This window comes from Ammospiza caudacuta, chromosome 1 (genome assembly GCF_027887145.1).
Source record: "Ammospiza caudacuta isolate bAmmCau1 chromosome 1, bAmmCau1.pri, whole genome shotgun sequence".
Classification (NCBI taxonomy): domain Eukaryota; kingdom Metazoa; phylum Chordata; class Aves; order Passeriformes; family Passerellidae; genus Ammospiza; species Ammospiza caudacuta.
The window spans coordinates 140,347,621-140,366,847 of NC_080593.1; the positions used below are offsets into that span (position 1 = coordinate 140,347,621).

At 34.1% G+C, this 19,227-nt stretch overlaps 1 protein-coding gene across 3 annotated transcripts in view; it reads left to right on the forward strand.

Annotated features, from left to right (window-relative positions):
* Positions 1-19,227, forward strand: part of CSMD3 (CUB and Sushi multiple domains 3) — a 586,238-nt gene that overhangs the window by 248,959 nt on the left and 318,052 nt on the right. For all 3 annotated transcript variants that reach the window (XM_058820586.1, XM_058820594.1, XM_058820602.1), the window contains 3 exons: positions 2,426-2,513; positions 12,668-12,792; positions 15,035-15,156. In XM_058820586.1, the coding sequence (XP_058676569.1) occupies positions 2,426-2,513; positions 12,668-12,792; positions 15,035-15,156 (335 nt within the window). The remainder of the gene's footprint in view (positions 1-2,425; positions 2,514-12,667; positions 12,793-15,034; positions 15,157-19,227) is intronic.

Genomic DNA, 19,227 nt, shown 5'->3' on the forward strand with positions numbered 1-19,227 from the left:
TTACTACAGGAAACCCTTCAATTGCTTATTGTGCACAAGCATCTGAGGTGTAAAACAAAAGTATATAGACAGATATCTGTGGAATTACATAGGGCTGTAGACTGAAAAGTCAAGCATTATGTCTATCAATACAAAAATCCTAAACTGTGAAATTACTTTTCATTAGGCACTTTACAGAAACCAGAATGGCTTCAAGATTGTGTAAATGTATTTTGGAATTGGGATCAAATTAGAAATTAATATCTACCTATAAAATTTTTCTCTGTATTATTAGTGGAGTATATGTCTTTATTTTTTAAATTTAATTATTTCATAGATTTTCTTTAACATAATCCTTTATATTTTTGTTTATGAGTATTGATAATTCCATATATTATAATTTCAAATTATATCCTGTAGAATGTTTCTAGGAATGAAACTTTATCCAGAAAGTGTTGAAAACCAATAGGATTTTCAAGCTTCCATTTCTGGGAGAAATCAAAGTGTATAATAGTTCTTGTGTCTTGCAATCCAGCAGAATATTCTTTTTATACGAATATTTGCTCTATTACCTGTGTATGGGGAAAAATTATGTACAAAAATAAAAGAATTATTTGAAATATTAAAATATGAACTATAATAAATAGAGATAATATTGTTCAAACACTATTTTTTACAGTAAAAATTTCTTCTGTATGCATTGATTTACAATGCGTGGCCAAATGGCACTGTTATAATTTCTAGAAAATTATCAGATATCATGAATAATTTTTAAATTATAGTTTGAATATATATTTAATGTCAGAAAAGTTTGAATGTCTTCTATTTATATGCAGGCTACTTTTGATGATTCTGAGTTTCTCACATCTCATAATGAAGCCTCCAATATTTCAAAGAGAGCGTTAAATTCTAAATGCTTATCCAACAAGATGGCCTTGACTGCTTTCCATGCAGTCTATGGAATGGTAGCTGTCAGATATATATAGATATATTTCAACACTAGCATGAATTTGGGTTTCTCTATCTAATATGCTTTCATCACATGTACATCTATTGGAGGAGGAAAAGGCTGAAATCTGAAACCAGGATGCAAGACTCCTCCTGCCCCAAAAGTCCCCTGAACACAGAAAGGCAGAGATTGCCTTGCAGTGTTTTTAAAGCAACCTTTGACACGTTACGGGTGTCTTGGGACAGAGGAGGGGAAATGCTGTGGTTCCAGCTGACGAGCACTGAGCTTGACAGGCTTTTTGAGCAGTGTGCTGTGCTGAGATGTTCTCTGCTTAAGCCTGTACAACATTTGCCTTTGGCCTTTGTCTTCCTCAGGGGTACCAAACCAATTCTTCCCTTCCTGTGTGTGTAAGAAGACAAATTTCAAGGAAGAGAAACACCCAAGGATTCTGAATTATATTTCTCTTCATTAAAAGCTGAAAGTTAATGAACAGCCTTTAAAAGTATAGTTAGAATCTACTTTTTTTTTTTTTTTTTTTTTTTAATCCAACAGTCTGGTTACCCTAATTACATGCAAACCTTTTCTTTAAAGGGAAGTAAAATTCTGATACTGCAAATCCATTGGGCTGGTTCACCAGTAATAAAGATTAATAAAGGTTAAAATATTTCCCTGCTTAATACAAATTACTTGGCCTCATGTCAACTTTTTTTTTTTAATATTTTTGTGTCAAGCCATGAATTTATCAAGTAATATCAGACCAGCATTCTTTGCTAATTTTCCGCTTTTGTGAATAGGTGGTTGAATATGCTGAGATATGATTGGATTGTTATATACAAATTTCTGGAAAAATACAGAGAATGGTTCACAGGAAGTTTCTGTCTGGAGATCCATTTTAGTTTATAGTAAGATAAATAGATAAATGTATGCAAATCAAACTGGCACTTTGAGTTTACCTTCAGATCACCATATTTTGGGTATATATCCATTTTCAATACTGATTAAGGACAATTCTCTCAGCAGGAGTTTACGCACTCAAGTTTTATTGCAATTCAAGGAGAAAAGGTCAGCTCTTAGTGGAGATGACATTTATTAGCGTATGTTCAGAATAAAATCTCACAGCCCTAAACCTGATGAACATTCCTTTAAATGTTAATGTTTCTAAAAAAATAATAAATACATTTCCATATGGATTCAATAATATTGCAAACAAAAAATAGCTGATTAATACATCTGATAAAAAAAACTTGTGGATTTTTCTTTGGAAAATAACCCAGAAAATACATACTTTGTTAATTATAGGGAGGACAAACTTATGTATAGAGTTGATATGGGTTATCATATTCTGTAGATAATTTGTTTTAAAAGACCTAAAAGGAAAAGGATATACTTTCATATTTGTTAATTGCTTGCCTCTGTATTTTCTAAAAACTTTGTTTCTTTATGTATTTTTTGTTTATTTTATTTTGTTGTTGTTTTTTTTTGTTTCTTTTTTTCCAGTAAATGAGGGAGGTATTAAGCAGGCGTCCAATTTGTGTCCAGATCCTGGAGAACCAGAAAATGGAAAACGGATAGGCTCAGATTTTAGGTAAAATATAAGTTCTATTGTATCATTTCTCTAACACTGAACTTGGAAAATGAATATGTTGAAAATGTATTTGTGTTGCTGAGTACTTTTTCAAAACTGGCCTTCTTAGTAAAAAGTGCACTATAATTCTGTATAAAATTATGTAATGCAATATAGCATATACCTAGTATGCTAATAGATAAAATACCTGCCTAGGAGAGATCATATATCTCTGAAAATCTGAAAAAATTAGGATTGAAGGTAAGTTTAGGTTATTTTCTTATGTAAATACTGTGTAAGATTTATAAATATTGAGCATACATGTTTTACTAAAGGGTTTTGCAAAGGACAAAGTAAAACTGAATACAACACAAGAAAAACAATAAAATCTCAGAGAGAAATTTCAGATCTTACAGAAATATTCATTCAGTCTAATAGAGAAATTACAGTCCCTACTGTATGTTTTCAGGAACCCAGAAATTCTAAATATGCAGATGTATTTCCTTAGTAGTCCTCTCATTGGCCTAGAACTCTTAATACAGACCATTTTTTTATTATTTTTTCTTCAATTCACAGCTATCTTTGAAATTCCTTATCTTGTAAGATAAAAAAGGCTTTCAGTATTCTTTCAAAATATTCTCTTGTTTTATCAGTTACCTTGGCTCCTAATTCCAGTATCACCAGTGGTTAATGAGTAGAGACATAAAAAATGAATTTTTAAGAACGTTTTGGATTAATTTTAATCTGTTTTCTGAATTTCTGATTTTTTCCTTTTCAATTGTTGAACATTTATTTAAAAGGGTTAACATGCATATTATTTTATATTTGACATAAAAAGACACTTCAGACTGTATAAAAAAAACTATGTTCTTGTTTCACGGCATATGCTAATTTCACATTATGTTTATAAAACATGAAACACCTTAATGATGAAAGAAAAAAGAAAGAAGTAGAAGGCTGATAATTTTAAAATTAATTGGTTTTGATACATTCAAGTTTGATTTCTATGTATTTTGTATTGTGCATATCACACAGCACACTTCTAAGCATTTGAAGGGAACTCAGAGTAATCTGAATGTACAAAGATTTTACAAAATTATGATTTTTCATTCTTTTACATAACTTCTTGTTCCTTTTTGTGTGTGTGTTTTGTCTTTTCTCCTTGTAATCAAGGAGACACAGGACTGAAACACAGGACTGAAAACTGCATCCTAAGTAAATATGCTAGCTAGCAAACAGTTATTAAAATTTCTTAATTTTTCATGTCTCCCTATTTCTATAGTTTTGAGAAAAGCAAAAGCTCAATGTGCATCTGAGAAAGCTTTATAACTAATTTTATAAAAATGCAATTTCTTGTGTTGGCTTTCAAAATAAAAAACCATATATTTTCAGAGAAAAAAAAAAGGCTGTATTTAACTATAACACTTTCTAGAATCATTACTTTGGATGATATTTTGTGTTTTAACCTCAAAAATATGGCTTGAGAGCAGCAGCATTTGACAGACAACCTGCCAGCTCTTTTCTAGTGTTAGCTCTGCAAGTGATCATGAAAAGACCTACTTACAGAAATTATTCTAGTTAAACTTATGTGAGGGCAGTATCTTGAAAAAGATATGATGATGATCATGCCCTCATCTTTCTTTTTAAAACAAAATGTTAGGATTTCAGTTAGCATTATTTTTAACTGTATACTGGGATGATGTATCAGGCTTTCCTATTTCAAATGTATTGATGGGAAAATGAAAGGAAAAGGCATTCAAATTACTGAACAATAGTATAAAAGATCTAAACTACCAGCATCAATGTCTTTTACAGTGTTTCTTTTCCCTAATTTCTCATTAATCTTGGTGATATTTTTTTATCTTAGAAGTCCCCCAATAATCTTTCTTAATTTATACTTGTAAAAAACAGCACTGGTGCATATTAGTAAAACATGTGCATTTAACTTGGATTGTAAACTTCATACATTGATAAAGGTATTACAGGACACAAAATCAGACTAAAAATTTTCAGCAGATTTAATAAAATGCCTGTTAAAATTAACCTGGTTTCAATTCCTGACATTATGATAATGGTTGTTCAATTGCTTCATAAGCATCCAAAGTAAGAATGTTACAAATTATTGTTGTGTTACATTTACTTAAAAGCATCTAGTACCATGGAGAATAGTTTTCATTCTGGCCTATACCTGGCTGAAAGATAAATAGCACACTTTCACCTTTTCCTTCATGAAGTCACTGTCTCTGTAATGAAGGAAATAGCTTGAATTTAAGCTTGACTCTTTATTCCTTTCTGAAAAGAAAGTACAATTCCAATTGCAATGCCTTCATTTGAAAACATAATATTTTGAAGAAGGGTTTAGATCTATCTCTACTAACATCAATCAAAATTTAATTTCTGTACAATTTAATATATTATAGAGAAGAACATGCTCTTGTCACATCTCCTTAGCTTTCTTTAAATGTGAAGGTGTAGGTTTGGAAGCATTGTATTGCAGTTTTACTTCTGTTCTGATTAAAAACACTACCTGCTCTCAGCACATTAATTTCCTCTTACATGGTTCTTGCACAGATTTACAAAATCTCTAATGCAAGCTCTTAGACAAACTAGAGCATTCCATGACATTATTTGGGGCCTGTAATTCCATGTTTGTCCTTTTGGATATTTTTTCTAACATTAAAATTCCCCATAGCTGTATTTTGGGGTATTAAAGGCATTGTTTCTGATGCTAGATGCATATTTGAGCATACAAGGTTTTTGCATGTTGAAATAAAGTCAAGAAGACTTATAGCTGCCAGCTTTTCGTGTATTGAAAAAAAAAATTCTACTTCAGAAAGAAAACTTCCCATCCATCCCTAGGAGTTTCTTAAAATTTCAGATACAATAGTGATTATTCAGCTAGAATTTACAATTTTACTTTACTTGTCAACCACTGCAATAAAATCTTTTTAAATCTAATAATAAGTCTTTCTCACGTGTCCAGTTTTATAATGAATGCCGCTATGTAAAGATATAAGATGTAATAGATCAATGAGATAAAAGTTTTCACATGGTTTTGTTTCTACTTTTCGTTATTTCTAGTGGAATAAACATATCCATATTCATATCCTGAATTATCCTTTAACAGGCGTTTTTTTATAAGGCATACATGTTCCTTCATCACCATCTCAAAGTTCTATCTTCATGGGATGAATCAACAAGGCCATCTCTATCCCTCTACCTCTGTAGTGTGGTCCCACTAGGATTTAAAGATTTAAAGAATTCTGATCAAACCTGTATCACAACAAAGCAGTAAAAACTGTTGTAAAAAAATGCTGGTATAGTCTTAAAAATATACATTCTACTGACAGAAGGAAGAATATGAAGTTTATGATAAGGACATAACAAGTCCACGTAAGTCACTAAAAGGTTGAATTACAATATAGTTAATGATTATATCATCTTTCATTTTATATAATAAATTAATTTGTAGTTCTTTTCTTTGGAAGAATGAAATTCAGAATTAATTGACTAGATTGACTAGAAGTTTCACATTTGATTTTTCTTAAATCTTCCCTGAATCACCTATCCTTCTCTGCAGATATGCAAGGTGAGCTTCTAGACTTGGAAACTTGAAGCCAAACATCCTAAAAATGAATCAAACTTGGTTTGCAGCTTGAGATATGAGTCTAGTTTATGGGGGATTTGTGCACCTATCACATTTTAACTGTTAAGTGGATCCTTTGTCAAGAACAAGTGTCTGACAGTACAAGCTTTGCAAGAAAAGATTGCACTTTTTTTTTAAAAATGACTTACTAATGACTTCCATTGTGTCAGGAAATTTAGTCATCAGTTTAGTTGTTTTCAGCACACAGTAAGGATTTTTCTTGGTCAGAAATTTGGAAGATTTAGATATTCTAACATTATATCATGGAATCCTAGCATTTTGCAGTAATATTTCCATGTACAAACTTATCTGTGAAAATGTTCCTATGGATGTTCTTGAGAGAGAGGCTGTGACAGCTTAGGTCTCATACAGTGACTCAAAGACAACAGTAGAACTTATCTGTAGCTTGCACATAAAAAATATATGGATCAGCAGTGTGTAAAAAGTTGCCAGGTTAAAAAAAATCACTGTTCTTAATATTGAAAACTTACATGTCTTTACTTTCTTTTGCTGCAGACAGAAGAAAAAATATATGTGTTGATCGTGTCTTTATGCTAGGATTAAAATATATCCTATTGCTAAATTAAAAATTTGATAGAGAGGGACTTTAAGAACTGATTAATTATTTCTGGCTGTACATTTTCTTCTATGACTAAAAAGAGTGTCCTCTCTCAAATTTGTTCAGTTGCAGGCATAAAATCATGAAGATGGTTTTGATTCCTTGCATAATTGATTACTTTTCAATAATAATTTTAAAAACTTATCAAATAATGGAGAAGAAGAACCCAAAATGAGGTAGTTTGCCACAGAAATGCCAACTGTTACAATAATACTATTTAGTATAAACTTCACATGAAGTTCAAAATTTTAAACTTTCTCATCCTTTAGAGGTCCTATAGTTCATTTTGGACTCTTACTGCTTTTATTTTCTGCTGTTTAAAGAGAAATCACAAATTTGAGGCAAATGATGAAAATTTTAAAAACAGATACGAACTTCAAATTTTGTTCAGATTTGTATACTAACTCCCTTATTTGATACTTGTTTATACATTTTCCTAATAAAAATATATCCAAAATTTGGGGTTTTTATGAAAATGCAAACCTAATGGCAATCATCTTTTGTCTTATTAGAAACAGGAATTTGCAGATAAAGTTACTGAAAGACACTCAGGTCAAGCATTCATTTTTTGAGTTATGAACTGCTTTAGTGCATTATGTTATATAATGCAAAAGTTTTGCATTAATTCAGGACAAATTAAGCAGTTTATGTGAGTCATAGAAATATTGATTGGAAGGTCCTTCAGAAGGCATCCAGTCCATCCTCCTGCCCAATGCAGGACTAGTCAGATCAGCTCTGGCTTTGTTTAGATAATCCTGAAAACTCCAAGGATTAAAGATTTAACAAGAGTTTGTGTATGCTGTTCCAGTTCTGCTTTCCTTTATTGAAGGAAATTTCTTGTAAAGTAAAATCTGAATCTTCCAAATTGTCCCTTGTATAATATCTGGCACATTTAAAAAAGTTTGGCTTCATTATCTTTGTAATGGATCCTGAAATTGTTATGGTCTGCTATTAGATAGTACCTTAGCTTTTTCTTTGTCAGACTAATTTGTCAGTATCAGACCTTATGTTGATTTCCTGTCGCTCAGATTATTACTGTCCACTAGCTGAATATGAAGAGATTGAATTCTTACTCTTTAAGAACAGCTGCCAAGCAGATTTTTCTTATATATTGATTCCGTGTGTGTTTTGTCAGCTCTCAAAGCCCACTGCTGTAAAAAGTCCTCTCAGAAATGTTGTTGATGTTGAGCACTGAGATACTGAGCACTGCTACATCTACCACTGGGCTGTGCAGCCAGTCATTTTGTCATAGAAGACAATGAAGTTGATCAAGCATGACTCAACTTTGGTAAATTTGTGTATGTGCTCTTGATTTCCTGTTCATGCTTTACCAGAGCACATGTTCTTTCCAGAGATCAATGTAAGATTCCTAGCATCTCCTTGCCCTTTGTAAAAGTTCATGTAATGTTAGCCTTTCTATGATCAGTCAGAACATCTCATTATGGTTTTTCGTAGATGATACCCACCTTGCACAGACTCAGGGAGATTTTTCAGCAGCCTTTGGTGAAAGATATCTGGCCACCTGGCCTTGAATACAGCTGTTTCCTTTTTCCTGTTGTTTCCAAGTATTGGCTGTCCCTCTACTTCACAAATTATGTCATGATACCTAGGAGCACATCTGCTGTAGAAATTGATGAAGAAAAGGCATTTTGTGCTTCTGCCTTTTCCATATTGGATTTCAGCACCACAAGATTGCTTCATCCATTTACAAATGAACCCAGATTGTATATAAACTTGCTTTTGTGACTAATATACCCAAAGAAGCATTTTTGCTTTACCAGTGTGCCTTACTAGTCTTAGCTTTAGCTAGGGTTTCATTCAAAAGTCTAATTTAGTTACCCAGAGACTACTAAATTAGTAGATCCAGTTCAGTAATGACCAGAAGATGTGCTACAAATGATTCCTGTATTCTAAAGGTTTTCTCTGAGCATTAACTTTACATCACTTTGTGTTAGCATACTGAATTCAATTGCCATTGACTGCATCCACAAACAATTTTTTTAAATGAATATATTCTGATTCTGAAATTTTATGAGATTTTCATTTTATCCTTGATATTTTTTTCTTTTTTTAGTGATGTATATCTATATTGTATACCATAATGAACAGCTTCATAATTATATCATGCTTCAGTTTTCTTGAGATTTTCAAAGCAGAAATAGTCTACTTTTAGGGGACTTCATCTAGTAAGCAGTTTGGACCAAATGTAAGTCAGGACATCAAACTATCCTTATTTTTTCACACTATTTTTGGTCATTTGTTCCCACAATCTGTTTTCGGACTACTCTACCAGTTTTATCTAAAATAATACCTGCCCACAGTTCAGAGGTTCCCCTAAAACCAGCTTCCACAATCTGATTTTCTCACTCCACAATATTTAGTTCTCTAACATACCAGAAGGCTGAGATCAGATCTCTCACAGGTCCTCCTACAGTACCTCTGTATATGTAATAGATGTCATCAATTTTATCCTATCAAGGTTCTGTCTTTGTCCTATACCACAATCCTTCCATCATCTGAGATCCTGTCAAAGAGAAAGAAAATAAAAACTTAAAACCCTACTGAAATTGTTGCTATGTCACACATCACACAAACCCTCATCAAACTCTTGGCCTATCTTTTATTTCATTTTGTTTTAGAGCTAATGATTTTTTCCTGGTAATTTGCATGTCCTGTTTGAATCTTCATCATATTCACTTCATGGGCCTCATGCACCTGCCAATGGAGGGAAGTGACATTTTACCCTTTTTGTAGTCAAGCAATCAAACTGATTTTAGAGAAAGATGAATTTCTAACTGAATAACTCTAGCTCACATATTAAAGGTATTGGAAAATATTGTCATCAGAAACAAGAAGAATCTCTCCTTTGATCGCTGTGTCGGTCATTCACTTAAGAGTTGGACTCCATGATCCCTGTGGGTACCTTCCAACTCAGAATATTCTACGATTTTGTGATTCTCTGACACTAGAAAATTTGGAAAGAATTGGAAGAATTTCCATTTTTAAGAGTGTATAGACAGATAATGGCAGCAAAATATTAAAAAATGGTAATCTTGACTATGCTTTTCAGTTCCTCAGGGACACATTTTCTTAATATTTTCTTGACAAGCTCTCTATTATTGTCTTTTTTTAGTTGATCTTCCATAGGAACTAATCTCCTGCTCTTCTATTTTCTTTCTTAGACTGGTACTTTATGATCTGCTTATCTAATTGCCCTTAGTAGGTCTCACTCACACAGCATATATGTCAAAGATTTTGTAAATTATCCAGTCCCACTCTGAGTCCAGTCATATGCTTATGGTCATATGCTATTAAATATCAGTTTAATATCAAAACTAATTCGGACAAGTAAAGTGGACTTCATAAATTTATACTTTTGTAGATGATAGAAATAATTATCATGCTTGTACAGTCTTCATAATTATTCAGACCTCTGGGATGTTTGCCTGTTACAGTTGCTTTTTTTTAACCAAGAGTTTAATTTTATTTGTAAATGGTGTACTTCCTGCTCAGCATTTCCTCTTTAAATCACTCCATGGCTAGTTAAAGGAAATATATTACCGTGTTATTTTTCTTCATGTGTTCCTTTTTCTTTTCCTGATAATAAAGATCCTCATGTTTTCTCAGCATGACTTTCTGAAGGAGATGATTATGAAAATCTAATCTTGAGAAAGATATTCGTGTCTTCCCAATTGCTATCCCTTGAACTTTCCTAACCATATAGTCCCTGTAGCAGCTGTGCATAACTTTTTAAATTAGTTATAGACAATCTTTGTGTTTCATAGTTTTGAACTATCCTCCAACTCTGTGATCTGCCTGCTGGGTCTTTTTCCTCAGTCACCTATAAAAGCCTTTTATCCTTACATTGCAAGGGCCTTTACATTATATTTACTTTCTTTATTTCAGTTTTTCACTTTTATATCTCCTTTTTTGGTGGATTCTGCAGCTTTTCTTTATCCCATTCTTTCACAAAAATTCTTAGTCAAACAGGAACTGTTTTGGAACAGTTTATAGAGCTGTTACCCACTGTCAAATCCTCCTTTTCTGAGATATCTGTTCAGGTGACTGTATCATCTTTCATGTCCTCATTTTCTTAGTATCTATGTCCCTGTAAGGCCCAGGTACTTCCCAGATTTCATCAACTATTTTGTGCTAACACTGTTCTTTTTTAAATATCTAACATTTCTAACTCCCTTAAGTTAATTCTTTTTCTGATAAGTATCAATTTTCTTTAGCAGCTTTTTTCATCATAGATTAATAGATTACCTGAAAAAAGTTATTCTCTGGATTGTGCACTCAGCCTTTTTCTTTTTCTCTCTGCCTTTGTGAATTGAAGAATTGCAACACTAAAATGGCCTTCCATCCATCCATCCATCCATCCATGGTCAGATAACTACATGGCTTACAGTGTTATACAGGAAGGCTGCTATATCAAACTCTTGGGGAGTTACTGCACATTTAATCTTAAAAAACCTAGAGAATTGCATTCAGAGTGTAGCCAAGATCTTGTAAGTCATATGTGTGTATAAAGCATTTTACACTTTGCAGCTGTGGCAGACAAGCCTTTAAAAACAGCAGGCTGAAATTATGAAGTGTGAGGTACTGATATCAGAGAAAGGCTTGATGTATTGGATATTTTCAGCTATAATCAGGATTTGAAACCATAATGATATTTAAAGGAAAAAACTTAAGAATATACATTTATATATTGATTTATTCAACTTTTCTGGACTGAACAGCTCTTTTCCCTCTTCCCACCTACCCCCAATCCTCCTCTCAGAAAAACTTAACAAACAACAATAAAAAACAAACAAAACCAACCAACAAAAACAAACAAAAAATGAACCCAACAAACAAACAACAAAACAAAACAAACAACCAAAAACATTTTTCTGGACTTCTTGTTTTGTCCTGAGCTGTTTCCAGCACCAGATGTCAGCTTCATATGAGAAAGTATAAAACCTTTTCAAGCCAGCATTATAACTTCATAAATTATCACACCTAAACACCTCCAAATATGTTTCTAGAACTCTTTTATTTTCTTCCATTAATTTGAGAAACATATGCCAGCTAAATGAGCAAATCCTCACATTCTAGTAACTTTCATTTCTTGTAACTTATCTAGTAGATGTTACATTTAAAATCTTTTTACTTGCAAGAGTACAGCGACCACTTCTATGAAGTTGATTTCACTGCAAGTTTAATTAAAATCTTGACCTTCTAAACAAAATATAAAACAGTGCTATAATTAGAATTCTTAAAATAATACAAATTAATATTTTATACTTTTAATAATATATTAATTTTTAAATACAAGAAACATTATTAATATCTAGCCCTTTTTCTCTGGTATTATGCTCCACCTTCCAATGCCCTCCAGCTCAAAAGCACTAGATTTTCTCAAGAACAATCAGGGCTGGAAGACATTGACGGCATATTATTTATGTACTGAGGTTTTCACTGGGAGAAATAAAATGTTTATAATAGGAACTTCTCTTTCAGTCTTGCAGTTGACCTTTTGCCTTTTCTTCTAGGTGATTCCCTTATCACTTTCCCATTCTTTCCTAGCTTCAATGAACATAAATAACTATTTTTAGTTACACAATGTCTATATTTGTCAAATTTTTACTGTATGGAGGTCTGAAGTTAGGTCAGAAAATAGTCACCTGACCTCCAAAGGACTGTTAAAAGAGACAAACCAGCTCCAGCCAAAGTAGGCCCAGGGAGGGCTGAACAGTGTGCACTATCAGACTAGTACATGGCCTTCAGCATTTTACTATTGAGAGCAGAAATTTCTGGATTACACATTAGTATTGTTTGTCAGGACTATCATATCTAAAGGAATAGGAACAATGGACTGCTATCTATTTGCTAAAAATTGCTTATTTTTATGTCATTGTTTGATTTTAGCTTGGGAGCAACGGTACAGTTCTCCTGTGATGAAGATTATGTGCTACAAGGTTCCAAAAGTATCACCTGTCAGAGGATAGCTGAAGTTTTTGCTGCATGGAGTGATCATAGGCCTGTGTGTAAAGGTAAACAGAAATTCTTACCTTCACAGGGATTATTCCATTTGGCATCTATCCATTGTTTGATAGCCAATCCTATTCAATTTTTTGTAAGTATCTGAAATTTTAATCCTAGTGTCCTCACTTTCTTAATAAAAAAAGATTCTCCTACGCTGTTTTGTTTAACATGAACTTTGTATTTCAGCATGCTTGCTTCAGTAGGCGACTTACATTATAAATTTTGCTTCATAAGGAGCTGACACAAACCTATCACACCCTAATTATTAGAACTTATCAAGATGGATATCAAAATCGCAGTGATTAAATATAAAACCAGTAATTCATCAAGCTTCCTCATTACACATTTTATAAGCAGATAAGAAATTCTTGAGTTTATAATAGGTAAGTAGTGGAGTAACAAGTTTACACCTGGTTTTGACCCCAAGCAAATGGATAAAGGGCAAAAAATTCAGTGAAAGAAGAAAAGCACAAAATAATTTTGCTGAAAATATTTGATGACCTAATACAGCAGCAAGTGGTATGATGAATACCTGAATCATGGAATGAAAGTATTAGTGTGTAGGTACAGATCAGATATTAATATATAATGAAATTATTAATGCACACAAGTACACAGAATTTGTCCTAATCACAACAGGGTTTTCTTTTCTGGATTTCAAACTTAAAGTACTGGAATCAAGTGTCTGTTAGGAATATTTAAAATCAGTATAAATAATAGACATTGTGTGTCAAAGACAGATTTCATTCCACTGTAGAACAACATGGTTCCTTTGAGACCTTCACTATGAGGCTACACCAAGAAAAGGCAGCAAACAGAGCTCATAATTCTTCTGTAGCACACAGGCAAAGGAGCTGTGCTTTACATCCCAACTCTGCCCCAAAGGATGGACTCACATGTTCAGATGGAGCAGCAAATTTTCTAGAACACTCACTGTTTTTCCTCTCCTGACTTACTTCCCACATACAAGCTGCAAGAAGTCATGCAATTTCTTATTAAATATATAGACAAAAATGCTTGGCATTAGTGTTACTGGTGACCCTAATGTGTTCAGCAGCTGATCCTAAATGAGGAGCCTTCCTCTCACCTCTCTACCCTCTACTTCCTTCCAAGGAGCTGGTGTGACTTTGAACACACTCATCACCAGAGAACTGCTTCTCTGAGGGTGGTACATTCTTTCTAGAGAGTAATGTCAGTGAAGGAACAAGCCTTCATCCAGCAGCAGCTGCATCCTGTGTCCAGTATTGATCAAATACATATGCTATGTGAAAGTGCAGTGCAACTCTCGGATTATTTCACATATCTAAGTGTCAATTTGTTTTATTCAATTATGCAAGGCAGTCTGTCAGAATACAGTGGAAGAAATAGTTCTTTAGCTTTTGCAGTTTATGTGGTGTCATAATAATCACTGGAGAAATTGGATGGGCTCATGTTTAGTTGAGGTTTCTTGTCAGTTTTACATCTTAATACATGAAAAGTTAACCAGTAGGGCATTCAGCAAAGATCTGAATATCAAGGAAAGAACAATAAAAGTGTTATTGACTTCAACAGACTAGGAATTTAGTGCCTTGAAAGCGTCACTTGAAAGCACAAAGGACACAGTTTATAACCTTTGTATTATTCATGACAGAGATGCAAGCTATGTAAATAAGAATATTTTTTTTACTGACATGCTATTGTAAATAACCATACAGACTTTGAATTGAAAATAAATACCCTTTGTAATCTTTAGAAATAGATAACACTGTTTTGTGTTAGTCTAACTTTTACAAGATTCATTTAAATTTTTCAGTGCTTTGGTCGTTGATTCAATGGGTTGTACAGGGGTTATAGAAGAAAAAAATGCTGACATGCCATACATCAACACATATGCACAAAAAACCCACCTATGCACAGTGATAAAGGTTTCTACTATTTAAATTTGTCTTTCAAGACACTAGTGAAGGTGGAATAAGTTAGTCTTTGAACAATTTTAAAAATAAATAGGGCAGATTCTGATACTGTATTTACTGTTTTTCCTCAAAATACTTTCAACATTTTTTAAGATTATAAGTTTAGACACAAGAAATCTATTTTATTTTGCCAGAATAATTAAACGTGAATGTTCTATTCTCTTGTAAAAGGTGGTTCTGTTTCTGTCCAGTGGTATTTTAATTCCTCATACCTTGATTAGTGTAAGTTAGAGATCAGTTTATGAACCTGCTACATGTGTTTTCCATGTGAATTAAAAGATGAACTTTCTTTTTGCAGTCAAAACTTGTGGATCCAATCTTCAGGGGCCTGGAGGCACTTTCACATCACCCAATTTTCCATTTCAATATGACAGCAATGCTCAATGTGTGTGGGTCATCACAGCTATCAATACCAATAAGGTAAGTTTAACATTCTGGCTTTTCTTGAAAAAAAACCCCAAAACAAACAAATCCCTCCCTCCACCTCCACCCCCCCAACCCTAAACCAACCAAACAAAGCACACATTGACCATAACACTTTTCACTAATACGATTTATCTCTACAGTCCAGATTTTGTACTAGGTGCATTTCAGATATTTTTAAGAAATGTCTGACACCAGATGACTATGGACAGATGTTAAAACCTCTTGTTTCCCCTAAGATAGTTTTAGTTTTTGTATGCCACGTAGATACTCTCATGTTTTTTATGTCATTCTCCAACTTAATTCCCAGAAGCAACTCTCCAATGGTATGAGGCAATTTCATGGGCCCACTAGTATTGTGTTATAAGTGGAAGAGCTATTTTGTGTGTGTTTATATCATGTTTGGCCTTTGACTGTGTGAGAAATCACTGAAGTTCCTGAATTCACTTTCCCTTTGTGAGGAACTGCTTTGAAGATGTTTATCCTATTGTCTGAACCATTGTAATAAAATCCCATGTACTTTATACCTATACTTTAAAGCAAAAGTACTGAGAGTTCTGATAATGTCAAATGAGTCAAAGTGGAGCAATTAAGCTAAGTTATGACACCAGTTGTCTTTAATCTCAAGAACTAAACACCTGGAAGCAATGGCTATATTCTATTTGCAGGTGTATCAATTTGCGTGAACTGAGTGTAATGGACTTGTTTAGACGTAATAAAACATAAATTAGCTGTGCAGCTCAGGAATGTCTTATGAAAGACTATCATCATCTGTGTTTTCTGGTACAAGGATATGTTTTACCTCTAAATTTTGTTTTATATTGCTATCTGCATCACACTCCATTAACTGCTCAGATAGGCCTATAAGGCCCACTCCTTTACACCTGAATTCATTAGAGGACTCAGTGAAAACCTGACTATTTTCAAAATTTCAAAACCCTTTTAGCTACACTGGTGTACTTTTCACTCTAATTCTGCAAAGTCCTGTGTGGAAGCCATCTTTATGTTCCACTTCAGTAAAGGAAAAAAGGATATTTATACAACTGATTAGAATTTTATAACCAAAATTATAAATGTGTTTAGGGAGGAGGTAATTTTTTTGTTTGATCCTTGTTCCCAGGACTACTAATCAAATTAATCCAATTTATAGGTCATAAAAAAAGTGTGAACAGTTCTTGAAAAATTATTCAGTCTCTGTTCCACAGATGGGCAAAAAGTTGAAAAGTAATATTAAAGATTTCTTATCCCAAAGAATTTTCCTATTTTTATTTCTTTAATTAAAAACTGCTTGTGAGCAAGATGAAATCTGTATACATGTCTAGAATTTCTGAAAGTTTTGTCAAATGTGCCAGCTGAATTTAGTATCATACCATTTGAGGAAATGAAACACAGCTACCACACATTGTACAAGTTCTCTAAATGGACTGAAAATCTTCAATGAGCAGTTGAATGAATTTAAGACCCATTAGGCCACACTTTGCACCAAAGGCATGTCTACATAAAAAAAAGAAAGGCCAAATAAGATTTAGACATTCCACCATTGGTAGAAGGAAACCCTTGAGCTCACAAACTGGTACATATTTACTGGCAAGTAACAGGTGACTGCAGCTTTAAGATTTTAATGACATGGAGCTTGTTAAGGATTACATTTTGCTGGTGATATTCATGTCTTAATGCTGCCTTCCTTCTCCCTCCCTGCCAATTCACAAGATGGTGACACAATGTTAGCTCAAAACCTCAGAACTTTGCTTTTACCAAAATTATTTTTATGGGAATATTTAAAAACATTATTACTCAAATTTCAAAGTCTTATTTTCCTTTGAAATTTCCACTTTCTGAATTTATAGAACTGCAGAAAATTAATTGAATAAATGTTTTGTCTCTGGTTGTCAGTGTGGTTGACAGAGTTACAGAATGATTGAGGTTGGAACGAACCTCTGGAAATCTTGTAGTTGAACTCCACTGCTCAAGCAGAACCGCCTAGAAGCAGCTGCCCAGACTTTGACATCTCAGAAGATGGTGTCCCCATAACCTCTCTGGGCAACCTGAGCTAGTGCTTGCTCACCCCACAGGGGAAACTATTTCCTGATGTTCAGAAGGAACCTCCTGTGTTTTAGTCTCTGCCCTCCAGTCCTGCCACTGGTCCCCACTGGAAAGAGTTTTGTTTCATCTTCTTTACATCCTCCCATCAGGAGTTTATAGACATTGAGATTCAGTGATCCTCTTCTTCTTTAGTATAAGCAGGCTGAGCTGTCTCAACCTTACATGAAAGAAGTTCCAATCCCTTAATCTTTTTAGTGCCCCTTCACTGCACTTACTCTAGTACCTTCCTGTCTTGCTTGTACTGGGCAGGTGCAATTGTTTTCCTTTCTCTCAAAACACTTGAAAAAAACCCAAGTTATTCCACATATAAAAATTCCAATTCTAATGAAAATAAAATTGGCCCTCTCTTTAGTCAGAGATCATTCCTGCTATAGTTCAAATAAAATATGCTTAAGCTTTATTCTACACTGATTTTTTTTTTTCATGAAACTGTAAATACTGCAAAATAGCATATGATCATATGAAAACTTTCCTAGTACCCGAACAGTTCCATATTCTTATATGGAACACCATATAAGAATACACACAGTTTTAATACTTGGAGATGAATCAGAACTCCTATATTTAACTTCTGGTGGCTTAGCAAAATACTTCAGTATATGTATGCTTCAGTTTGATTTTATTTACAAAGCAGAGTTTCAGTGGCATGAATGGCTACTGTAGGAGTGACTTCTCTAGGAAGAGATCCGAAGTGGCCCCCATATCAGACTGAGACAGTTCCAGCTGACTCCAAGACAGACCCACTATAGGACACCATCAGGCAAGCTGGTGGCATCTCTGTGATAATTTATTTGAGTAAGGGCAAAAAAGGGCTGTACAAGAGCAGCTGAAGGAGGTGAATGAGAATACTCAAGAGAAATAACCACACAGACACTACATGCAGAGCAGAAGGAGTGGAAGAAGGCACTCCCTGTGCTGGATCAAGGATTCCCCTGGAGCCTCTGTAGGGCGCCATTGATGCAGGCTGTCCCCCACAGCTCACAGAGTCCATGTGGGGCAGAGATCCACCTGTGGTGTGTGCAGGACATGTGCCTGAAGAGGTGGGTGTGCCTGAAGGAAGCTGTGCCCCCACGGAGAGCCCAAGGTGGATCAGGTTTCTGACAGGACCTGTGACCCCGTGGGAGGAGCACGCTGGAACAGATTTTGAAGAACTGCAGCCTTGTGGGAGAGACCCGTGTTGGAGAAGGGTGTGAAGAACTATTCCCTGTGGGAGGCCTCTAACTCTGGAGCAGGGAAAGAGCATGAGGAGGAAGGAGCAGCACAGATGAAGTGTTACAAACTGACTGCAGCCCCCATTTCACATTCCCCTTTGCCACTTTGGGAGAGAGGAGGGGGCAGAAGAGTCAGGAACAAAAATCTGAATTTGAGCCCATGAAGAAAGGGGTTGGGATGATGGTGGGTTTATATTTGTTCTTATTTGTCATTTTCCTACTCTAATTTTAATTGTCAGTAACTAAAACAAGTTTTCCCTAGATTGAGTTTGTTTTGTCTATGACACTAATTACTGAGCAATCTCCCTGTCCTTATCTTGACCCATGGGCTTTTTCATCCAGCTTTCTCATTCTGTGCTGCTGAGGGGTAGTGATGGAGTTACTTGGTGAGCATCTAACAGGCAGCTAAAGTTAAATTAGCACACCTTGCATATTTATCTGTCCTCTTAAATATTTAAATACTCTGAAGATATAATGTGAAAACAATAATTAAGAACAGGTCACTTATTTAAAATGAGATATGAACATTTAGATACAGCCATAACAAGGAATACCTGTTTGTTGGTGGTACATTAGTATTATACCAGTAATAAGAATACAAAGAAGTAATGTCAGGTTAAGCAAGAAATTTTATTTCAAAGTGTAAGTTGGACACTGTTTCTGAACTTCTGTAATCTACTACTGAAATTGCTGCACTCTGAGTTAGATTCATCATGGGCACATTGTAGTGCTAGGAACTATATTATAATAGTTT